The sequence below is a fragment of the Octopus sinensis genome, linkage group LG8 (assembly GCF_006345805.1).
Source record: "Octopus sinensis linkage group LG8, ASM634580v1, whole genome shotgun sequence".
Lineage (NCBI taxonomy): Eukaryota > Metazoa > Mollusca > Cephalopoda > Octopoda > Octopodidae > Octopus > Octopus sinensis.
Window position 1 is genome coordinate 18,463,625 of NC_043004.1, and position 12,570 is coordinate 18,476,194.

The 12,570-nt window shown below is 34.6% G+C and overlaps 1 protein-coding gene across 1 annotated transcript in view; it reads right to left on the reverse strand.

Moving 5' to 3' along the window:
• The window catches only part of LOC115215019 (glucagon-like peptide 1 receptor), a 170,314-nt gene that overhangs the window by 13,672 nt on the left and 144,072 nt on the right, over window positions 1-12,570 (reverse strand). Inside the window, exons 9-10 of the mRNA XM_029784139.2 lie at window positions 11,446-11,515; window positions 2,260-2,351 (exon numbers count right to left, since the gene is read on the reverse strand). Of these exons, the coding sequence (XP_029639999.1) occupies window positions 2,260-2,351; window positions 11,446-11,515 (162 nt within the window). The remainder of the gene's footprint in view (window positions 1-2,259; window positions 2,352-11,445; window positions 11,516-12,570) is intronic.

Genomic DNA, 12,570 nt, shown 5'->3' on the forward strand with positions numbered 1-12,570 from the left:
AAACATGACTCGTCCCTTATGGATTTGAATTTCAGGAAGGTCAGTGGAATGAAATCGAAACTGAAATCCTCAAAACAAACGTTAGCCGGCACGGGTAAGGGAGGTATGGACAAAGGTGGAAGGATATGCGAGGGCAGAAAAGTACTAATTATTATAATAATTTGTAGCCCAAAAAATTGTGTGATGCAGGTGCCACATATTATATGTTTATTGTAATATTAAACTGATATGACCAGACTTAATAAATATCATAAATCTTTATATATAAAAGAGAGGTTGTGTGTCTGTCTCTTACGATTTAGATTCCTAACTACTCCCACATTTTGCGGTGCAGTTTAACCAAAACCGGGTATCTTATAGTCGTGATTCATATCGAGCCCTTCTGGGTATTAGCGCGCGTCTACGATGAGTCAACGATTTAAAAAAAAAATTACCATCATTTTTTTCCATTTTAATGCATTTTTTCGCTATTATATAAGGGAAGTAACTCTCTAAAAATGTCTACGATGAGTCAACGGTTAAAAAAAAATTTACCATAATTTTTTTTCCATTTTTAATGCATTTTTTTGTTATTATTTGGCTATAACTCTCTAAAAATGCTTATATAGTTATTTCCCTTACAAACCCGAGCAACGCCGGGCGATACTGCTAGTAAATGATAAAGGAAGATCTTAAGACATCGCTAGAGACATATATTTATAATTGTCAGCGAGATTTTATTGTTTTATGAAAAGAACAAACAAAAAAAAATCATTATTTTTGGTATTAATTTCTTTTGTCGATTATTAATTGCTTCTAATAATTTTCTCTTTGATTTGATCTTATGCTACTCCGACGTTGTTTGATCAATGATTTATTTATCTTGAGCAAGGGTTTATTAACAACTCCCAAGAGTTTGATATACTGATATCCACCTTGGCAAGAAGGTAAACAATAAAACACGTTTTAATAACTTTATCATAATGAGAATAACACAATTACGCCGTTATTCATACTCCCCCATCACCAATTTGTGATATTCCCCGATGGCGTGGCAATGTTTGGATATGGTTGCCATGAATACAATGGACATTGCCATGGCTGAGTGGGGAAGTTGCTTGCAGTTATATAGTTATGTATTCAATCTCACTACACGCCACCTTAAGAAAGTGTCTTGTACCAGAGCCTCGAGTCACTCAAAGCGTTGTGAGTGAGATTATATCGGCAGTAATCGTGACGTAAACCCGGTGAACTACAGGTGCAGTCCTCTAATTCAAAGTCCCTTCCCCACCGTTTCCATAATGACTCATGCCGAGTCTAACTGAAAACAATATTTATTTGGCACATTTCTTTTGAATATTCAGCCACTTTTGCGTCAATTTAACGACTGGGTGGTCCAATCGATCGAACAAATAATTGCTTATCATCAAAAGCAACAAAGAACCATTCTTATTTGGTATAATTATTTTCGATATAAGTTTCGATATATCGAATGTCACTATAGCTATTTTAGATTTGTTTCCAACATGATTATGATTTCATATATAAATCGAATCTAAAAAGAGATGAAATTTATTTTCATAAAATTTGAAAAAAAAGATAAGCATATGCAATATGAAAAACCTTTGGTTCCTTCGTCTATTTTATCCAGTTATGTATAGACATTTTTCTGTTTAATTTACTCATTCATTCTCAACCTCTCTTCTCATCAGCTTCATTCCTTATCTCCCTGTAGATACCACATATATTTCTCCTCTTTTACGAGCTGTAAATCAATTAAGAAATTTTATAAGCAGGCTAGTCGCTAAATGCAGAATTCAATTTGTGCAGTATGATCTCATCTAACCATTATATTTATAGTATATTTTGATTTCGTCAAGACATAGTATTGGATACTGGATGGAAGCACTCCGTCGGTTACGGAACAGCCTGCTCGTGAAATTAACGTGTAAGTGGCTGAGCACTCCATAGACAGGGGATATTCAGCGTGACACAGAGTGTGACAAGGCCGGCCCTTTGAAATACAGGTACAACAGAAATAGGAAGTAAGAGTGAGAGAAAGTTGTGGTGAAAGAGTACAGCAGAGATCACCACCATCCCTGCCGGAGCCTCGTGGAGCTTTAGGTGTTTTCGCTCAATAAACACTCACAACGCCCGGTCTGGGAATCGAAACCGCGATCCTACGACCGCGAGTCCGCTGCCCTAACCACTGGGCCATTGCGCCTCCACTATTAGATACTAATGATATACAAAATAAAAAACCAAAATGTTATCACTTACATATAACGAGTATTTCTTGATTCCAAGTTTTGTTGCGAATTCAGTTTCGTGAATAATACTCTTACGATGTTAAGGAACAGACAGAAATTCAGCTGGTAATTAGAGATATACAGAGTTATTACTATAAATATTCATATAACTTCAAAGATTCGATACATATACTTAAAACAAACCTTCCAAAAGTTAATTAAGATTGCAAGACTTGCGAATTATTTTATACTAACAGGACTTGTGGAAATTCGATAGTGTAAGAAAAGAATTCTTTTGATATCTGGCCATTTAATAAGAACTGTACTTTCTAAAATAATAGAAATGAACTTAGAAGGTATTGCTTATTTTCGTTCTTTTAATATGTTTCATAGATATGATGTGCTTTATAGTTTAAGGGAACAAAAGATAATTAAAATAAAGCTTATTCGTTAATATATATATATATATATATATATATATATATATATATATATATATATATGTATATTCTGTTGTGTCTGGGGAGAGTCATTATCTTTTAGTGCCTTATAATTTAACACACTCACCGGTAAAATTAAAATTTCCACAATCACTTTTTTATTTTTCTAAAATTTTCGTTGCGTCTTGCAACCTTTTCACTAGTTTTCACTCTGTCCGTTATTCACACTGCGTTCCTTTTTGTTTGTGCGCATGTGTGTGGGTTAGTGCGCATGTGTGTGCCTACACATGTATGTATGTATGTATTCTGCCCCACCAGGTCACAGTGGGACCCACCATCACTTCAGCAGTGAAGAAAAACACCACAGAGCGCTGGAGTGGCTGGACGCACTCACCCAAAACCCTGAGAACAACAATCAGGTGAAAGAAATGATTGCACATGCAATAGAGGCCAGTGTAAAAACCATCCTGAAGAGCCACATAGTAAAGTTTAACAAAAAACTATACATGCAGGTTCAAGGTGCAGCCATAGGTGTCAGTGTAGCTGGAGATGTGGCCAGTCTCTTCATGATCTGGTGGGACAGGAAACTTAAACGTATGTTAGCAGAACAGTCGTCAACTCTTCTACACTACAGTAGACTTGTAGATCAAATTAATATCATAGTTAGGACCAACTGTAGTAATGGTAGTGAAGAAACTGAAGGAACGTAACGGAGAGCATCCAGCAAGTAGCTAACTCCATTCACCAAAGTATCAAGATAACTATAGATTACCCCATAAGCATCCAAACTATACACTTAATATTGAACTTGGGTTAGACCTTGTGACAACGCAAACAGGGCGAACACGTGGTATAAAACCAACAAATATCAAGGAGTGATGTTTGTAGAGGCCACAGTCCATGGAGAACTAGCCGTAGATTTAGAAAATCCCTGAAGATTGTTGAAAAGCCAGGGAACTCCGTCAGATCACAACTATGTAGGACATACCCCTTTGAGAATACCATAGGCACCAATGACAACTGCATGGTTTGTAGGATTAGCCCTGGCATTAACTGTAGAACTAGAAATGTAGTTTGCAGCAAATGATGCGTAGAAGGTGCTTGTAAAGACATGAACCTGACATGCATAGGGAAGACATCTAGGAGTATTGTGGAACGACTAAATGAACATTTGAGACAATATGACGACAAAAAAAAAAACAGTCCTCCATACTTTACCAACATGTCAAGGACCAGGATGGGGGCAACCTGGGTCAACTTGACAAACCAACTGTTTAAAAAAAAACTAAAAAAAAAAAAAACCCAAAAACATCCATATATGAGGTATAATGAGAAGAAAATATTTCAGTAAAATTTATTCTTTGATGACTATGTTTCCTGAAATTTCAGCTTTACTCTCTCTTCGGCACATAACATCGAGCTTTATACATTTTGAGTCAACGAGCGAAATCCCTTTACGATGTTGCTCGCTTGTTAGAAATAGAAGCCAGATACCCCCACTCCCCATCCACCTATATCGCATCTTAACGTATTTAAAAAGGGAAGGATATACCAGGTACTGCTATATCAAATTATCTAAAAAGAAAAGGAAAAGAAGGGGGTGGTCGTGTCTGAAACGCCTTTATCCACTGGTCTTTGATCAGAGTTTACATGTTTACGAACAAAAGTAGTAGTTGGTTTAAAAAGCAAGAGACCGTTCATGGCAGTACCGCACTGAATTTACTGCCTTATCGTAATGCAATCATCAATACATAGCTTGATGTTTAAATATTTATGGAATATAAAGCGCAGTAACGTACTACAATAGATTGGATAAATTCATTTGTCATGAATTGTTTATTCATAGATATCAATATATTTTAATTTGCTTGATTTTCCTCTGGATTGATTCGGGGGCTAATTTAAGGCTATTATAATTCTCTCTAGAAATAAATTGTCTTCTTTAAATGAAAGAAATGTTTATTTCCTTGTATGTTTCAAAGGCAATTATATCTAATTAGCAAAATATAAATCTTGTGTGGTGAAAAAAAAATTAATTAAAACTTTTATATATCTTCTGGTACTTATTTCATCGATTTCGGAAGTCTAGTTTATTAGATATACATATCATAGATGATTACTTTACCTTATATACTTACCAGTTATCCGAGACTCTCTCGTTCGATACATACATACATACATACATACATACATACATACATACATACATACATACATACATACATACATACATACATACATACGTGAGTAGCATGTATAAATTATTAAATAATTCCAGGTTGGAATTATTATGTGACTAAGTTTTATTTTAGTTATTGAATAAAGTAATTCCATGGAAAGATTTGAAATGAAAACAACGGCCAAACGAAAATAAAGCAAAACCTTATGTGCTCTACGTTTTTATGAATGTTTCCCCATTATTTGCGTGTGTATGATAGGCCTACTCCGGATTTTTGCATAGCAGTAATTGAAATTCCATGAATTTCTTTTGAAAAAAATTCGATGAAACTCGAGTTTTGTTAACTGAATTTGATATTGTTTTCAATAAATTTATATGAAATTGCTAAGCTATGACACACGCTTGATTTTCTGCAACCGTTTTCATCCTTCATGTTCGAAATCCTCTTTTATATTCGAAGATAAAAGCTGATATAATATTTTCTGACAGAAAATGTTCATTCGCTTTTGCTATTAAATTTAAATGTCAAGTTTTATATTTCACATAAACTTCAACAAGTAAAACCTTATTGAAATAAAAGTTAATAGCGTACGAATATAATGAATGTCATAAAATAAATCGCATGCGTTGATAAAGGATTTTATTTATCTGAGGTACATGAAAACAATAAGGAAATTGCATTATATTCCTCGTATTAGGGATTGTGTTCATTGAACTTTAATGTAATTGCATATCATTTGTTTCCATCAAGGATTTCATTAATGTCATTGAGACAGAAAATGTGTATCTTATTGCGTGCGAATGCTAAAAGTTCTTTAAAGAGAGAAAAATTAATAGTGTTAACAATCTATTTCTTGCTTCTGGAATAATTTTACATATTTGGAGTATAAGAATAACAATTCTTGTTCTTTTATCAAATTACTTACCATTGACATTGTTTGGTTCAAGGAAAGAAAACGTACTTTCCTTTAATGTACAAAATTATATGGAATTTATGATTGAATTTTCTTGATTAGATTGCGATACTGGTATAAGAATTGTCATTTGTGGCCTAAAAAGGAAGGCAAAACATTGATTTCAGCTTCAACCTAGGGGATCTATGGACAAAGACTTTCCATTTGGGACTAATCCGTCTTAGTCACCGAAAGAAAACTGTGACTCTTGTTTAATATTGGAAAGGAAAATTAGATAAACTATTTAAAATTTGAAAAATGAGATGATATACTTTTGACAACTGCAAGGATTGAATTTGATTTTGCGCAGAGACGTGGTTATGCTATCGATGTTTGATTAATTGCAATTTTTGGTAAAAAAAAGCTTGTAGGATTTCATTGATATTTTTCTATTTAAAATTTTTATTCAGAATATTGTTTCTGAACTTCTGACTCACAAAGGAAGTCATTCCAAGGTGATTTTATTTCAGCAGGGTTCCTCTGAATAATCAATATATGGTCAAACAGAAAATTGAAACTCTTCCATTTTCTTAACCTCTAACAAAATTAGCATCAAATTTTTATAAACAAATAACAAAGAACCAAGAAATTCGAAGGTTCTTTCTTTACATGCCACAAATGCAGTAGAACATCGGAATTAATTCTATAAAAAAAAGTCAAATAATTTCGACAGACACATTTCCTCACCTCATTTCATATTGTCATCTCCTGTCTTTATCAGACTCAGCCAAGTATCAGCACTTCACGCTATTACTAGTTTTCTATTCACCTCAGTATCGCATATTTACTTCTAAATGGCTGTCTAATTTGTCTTTTAAGGAACTGCAGTTGTTTTGTAGCTCTTTTCCCACTAATATTGCCATCTGTATTTTCATGCTGGAAATGTTCTTGGATATAAGATTATTTAAGTGTGACGCAGGAACCTTAACTAATGTGGACAATATTACTTTCCATTACAACGAATAAAATCTTTGTTAACGTCTGTAGAGGTTGCCCTACAAGTTAGCGCAAAATCAACTACTCTCTTCTCTTGCAGTTTATTATTCGTGTCTCAACGAGTAAATAATGACGAGAGGTCCAAAATCAGCTATTAACATCAAGTAGACTACTTACAGATATCAACGTACGGCATGAGTTAGAACAATTTATAAAATTTATAAACCGTAGTTTCCTCTTCTCCCTCAGTAACTTGTTGGCTATTTATCCTTATACTTTCTTAAAATTTGGTCCACAATTGCTCCCGCACACTGCCTATTATTTGTACACAGGACGCATATTAGCACCTATTATAAGGGTTAATTTAATCTTTGAATACTAATTAACTCATCTATTTTATCTCTCAGAGGTCGGCATAAGCAAAAAGACTTTCAGTTACTATGGCTCAGATTCTATCTTTTCTTCTATTTGATCGTCTTGGAAATGATCGAGAATATGTTATTATTCAAAGAGATGCGAGCCTAAGATTTTATGGGCAACACGAAGAAAGAAAAACCATAGAAGATGAGTTTTATTACAAGTCTAACTTTGGGTTGGTCGGTCCACCAACAGTCGTTTCAGATCAACGACTTGCGAAATCTCTCTCTACAGTCATTGGCATTTGTGTCCTTGACATCGTCCGGACTTCTCCAGGGAAGCTAAACATTTGATCTTTCCGTACTGTCCGTAAAACTTAGTATCATCACCTTCTCCATATAAGTGGGTACAGACACCTCAAATATCTCTTCAACCTTTCTCAATTCTAAACCAAGCCTTTACCAAATTATCAACATCTGTCAGACCCTCCGACTACTGCGCACTCACAGACATATTCTTTTCTACTCAAGGCACAAGGCCCGAAATTTTTTGGGAGAGGGCCACTCGATTAGATCGACCCCAGTACGCAAGTGGTACTTAATTTATAGACCCTGAAAGGATGAGAGGTAAAGTCGACCTCGATGGAATTTGAACTCAGAACCTAAAGACAAAAATATTTACCGCTGAACATTTCGCAGAAAGTCAACGAAATGGTCAAGATTCGGTCATTTTTGAAATAGATAAGTAGGCCACCATCAACATCATCTGAGGAAATTCCTGCACACTAATCATTTCAACATTCCCAAAGCTGCCAAGTGGGTCACAGGCTGCTTGCACCGAAGGAGAGGGATAGGATCTACATCACTTGGAAAATCTCCAACCTTCCATAACTATATTGCTTTTGTGTACACTTCACCCCTTGAAAGACTATCATTCGAATAGTAAATGATTTCTCTGGGTTTCGCATATCTACATAAATATCATAAGATAACATCTCAATTCTGCAGAATATATCCCATGATACAAAATTGATAATTATTGATGTAAAAAGAAGCTAGGATGGTTACCAGTAAACATTTCTAATAAATTATGAAACACCTTGTGGGAAAATCATCCGACCCAAAAAGACTGTATGGCAGTCATCTTTATAGCAAGCACGAATGTCATTGGAAAGATATGTGTGCGTATTGTAGGAATATTTTATGGATATATTTGTATGGATATCTGGTGTGGATATACATAGGTCAGGATCATGCAAACCACTTCTATACAGACACATGATGTTACTTTGCTGAACTTCTTAATATTATGGGAGATCGACCGACCAATCCATGGAAGCACACCCAGGTGGTGAGAAAACCTCTAAATATTAAGCTTTTTCTTCAATGCATTATATTTAGTTCCAGACAGCGTCTATAGACAACTTGAATCAATTTTCTCATTGCACTGCATTGTTGGAAAATAGATTTTATTGAAGGAGACTATGGAAAGAGATTATTATTATTATTATTATTATTATTATTATTATTATTATTATTATTATTATTATTGGTGTTATTATTATTATCATTCACTTCTGAAAAGCAAAAACGAAATTATATTTCCTTTACTAAAATTACTTTCTTTTACTTGACACTAAAAATAGGAACTCATACAGAAACAGAATTATTGGTAAATTTATTCATAATTGATTACAATATCAACATCGTTCTTGTTGAACTTCTTATCACCAAGCATTCTTGTACTGTTTTATTTTTGCGCTAGAATATCTTCAACGTAAAAGTTATTTCTCGCCAGACTTTACGGCTCCACATTGACATATAAAATGAGTTGCATTTCAATCGACAATTCCAAGATGATGACTCGGGAAGATAAAGTAACACACACACACACACACACCACACACACACACACACACACACACACACACACACACACAACACACACACACACACGCACGCACACACACACACACACACACACACACACACCACACACACACACACACACACACACACACACAAGGATTCGCTTATATCTACAATACACTTTACAACTCCCTGAGTGAATGATTTGTGGTGTTCACTTAGAATTTTTTAAATTTACATAATTTTTGTGCTTTTGCTACGACGGAGCATTCCTTATAAAACTTAAGAAAGTTACGTCGTTAAATGTAGTTTCAAAGCTTTCGATTTCTATTATATTTTGTAACGCTCTTCCAAACGAAGTATCTCACCATATGCTTATAAAACAATGTAACAGTAGTTCTCTTGATCTAATGTTTCTATATTAGTCTTCTAAAAGTATCGTGAGACTTGTTAGTCTGAAAAGTTTTTTCGAAAATATATTCTCGAAGGAGCTATCTTTTAGTCCTATACCTCACTGATTCTGAACACCCATTTGGTGACTAAAGAAATTAAAGACGATTGCCTGCTAACAACAAAATCTTTAACAGTTAAGTGAGCAAAGGATATGTAGTGTTTTAATAATGTTATCCAGATAAAAAATTACTGTTCAACATATGACTTCAATAATGGTAAATCTACTGTTCTAAATGAAATACAAGTAAGCAGTATCTTCAAGCTTCTCCATTCCGTAAAACTCGGTGATATATGTTATCTGTAAGATATTTAACCATATATAAAATCGGAAAATGTGTATGAGAAGAAATGATACTCATATTCATGGATCTAAAATACTTATATTGGAGAAATTAAGATATGACCACGAAAGATTCAGAAATGTGTTTATATGAGGAAAATTTCTTGTTAATCTTTAAATGAACTTAATTCTTCCTCACTAGCTCTTGATTCTAATTCTAAATAAAATATTCCCTCTGAAGCTAAAATGAAAGAAAATGAATCTATGTATGCGTACTTATGTGTAATATCTACATAGAAACAGTCAAGAAAAACAACGGCGCACATGGTAGCGGCAGAAGCGGGAGGAATACAAAATGTATAGGCCGATACTTCACATAGAATTACATTTCCATCGGAAATAATCAAGATGGTTACTAAGTTAAAGGGAACACAATTCACTGCTACCTAAAAATAATTCAGAGCTATTTGACTAAATGATTTGTTGTGTTTCGACTACGAGCAGCTAATGTACTAAAATTCTGCAGCTAAGCAAAAAAGCCCTTGCCTTGGGTCGGTACCGGTCTACTAGTTTAAGCGAAACACATGATTCGTTTAAACTAATTTTCTGTCACAAATTTATTGATCTCGGACACTGAAGCCATTCTATTCTCTCTAAAAAAAATTCTTTCGTAGACTTGATGTTGCATACACTCATGTAACTTAATTCGGAGAGAAGAAAACAGTACGAGGAAACTAGTAGCGGTCTGCATTGGTTAAATTTATATTGTAGAGTTCACGAGTTTGTATACTGTGGCGGCGGTGGTGGTGGTGGGGAGAGTGGCTTGACTTTTCATCTGTTGAAAAATTAATTTTGTTTCAGCTAAACATCAGATTCCTCTGTACTTCCTCGGCATACTGTCATGAAGTCCATAGCTATTAAGTACATATTTCTTTAATGCATACTGTCATAATCTGTTTTCTTTTTCTATTACTACTTCAAAATTATATACAATATAAATTATATTATAAATAATACAAGTCTTTTATTTGTTTTAGTCGTTTGACTGCGGCCATGCTGGAACATCGCCCTTTTAGTCGAAGAATTCGACCCCAGGATTTATTCTTTGTAAGCTTGGTACTTATTCTATCTTTCTTTTTTGCCGAACTGCTAAGTTACGGGGACATAAATCACAACATTGGTTGTCAAGCGATGATGGGGGACAAACACAGACACAAAGACACACACACACACCACACACACACACACACACACACACACACATATTTATATATATACAACGGGCTTCTTTCCGTTTCCGTCTACCAAATCCATTCACAAAGCTTTTGTCGGCCCGAGGCTATAGCCGTTGGGAAGCATGCTTCTTACCACACAGCTACGCCTGTGCCTACGTATATAATATAAGAACCCTAATGAGTGTTTTTTTTCCGAATATTTACGGCTTGACCACAGATACTCTCCTTAAATCTCACTGTTAGAACCCAAACAAAACAAAAGAAATGTAACTGGCCAAATTGTTGACAAATCCCTTTCTTTTATGGACCGAACACAGGTTTAGTATTTTTCTACTTTTCAAACTCATTCCTTATTTTTTCTTCTCAATGTGTCGAATTTAAATAAGATAATCGAATACAAACCCAACAGTTTCAGTTGTTTGCAACATTGTTCGTACATTTTGTATTTATATTTCTTAATTTTTCAAAATAATTTATAAGAATTAAGTTTTGAAAATAAACTGTTAAGAGACTCACCCCAACTGATATAACACACGGAGCCCGAATAATCCAAAATATTCTTCGGTCCAAATGAGTATTCCAGCAACTGAAATAGAATATGTAAGAGCTTGTATGAATGCAAAACTTGCAATGGTGCAAGACGCGTTGACCCTATTTATACACACACACACGTGCATAGGCGCGCAGACTCGCACGCATGCGCGTATTGTAGGCTTGATATCGAAGACAGCAATCTAGAATAAAATAAGCATGGAAAAGTAATAAAGCTGAATATTAGATAATAACAACATCGCTAGAGCTTTAAGATAAAAGTAGCCCTCATATTGTTTTTGACTCCAAAACCAGCTCTGTTGTGGAACTCAACTACATATACTTGCTTGAAAAATATTTTGTGAAAGAAGACATCTATGGTTGATTGCTGATGTGTTTGCGAATTGACTAGACAATATACGCATTCGGCTTTAAATGCATTATTACTGAAACGATAAGTTATATACCAAGTGGATCAACAAGCGGAGAGCCTTAAATTATTAGAGACAAAGAGTTCTTGCATACTTCATACGCTACAGACACATTAATTCTTTTCAGTTCTTTAGTTTGTTTCGCTCAAGCCTAAGCCATATCAAATGACTATGTTATTTGGAACAACGCTGCACATCTTCAAGATGTGGAAATTTAAAGGGTGAATGTTTTCGTAAAGATACAAAACAATAATGTATCAACTTTTAGAAATAGGGGTGTGTTCCCTACCTTGCCCTGTGAGAGTGTTTGATCGAAATATATTCTGTAATTTCACACACACAGACACACGCAGACACACATACATACGTTTATAAATACATGTATATACACGTACTTACCGATCGATGTGACAAGTCGTATGTTTGGTATAGGTAATTAATCATTGAAAATACGATAAATACTATCTCCCACTTTGGAGTCACATCTATCAACCCTATTAGATAACAAGTTGAACTTCAGATGAATTGATGGAAGGAGGCTTTTATTCAATTTTTTTCTCAAACCTGATTTTACCATGCAGAGGTTGGCTACAAGTAATATGGCTGGTCACGACAACTACAGCAACACAGTTAAATAGCAGAAAAACAACATGGCACAAGACACATTTTAGTGAAAAAG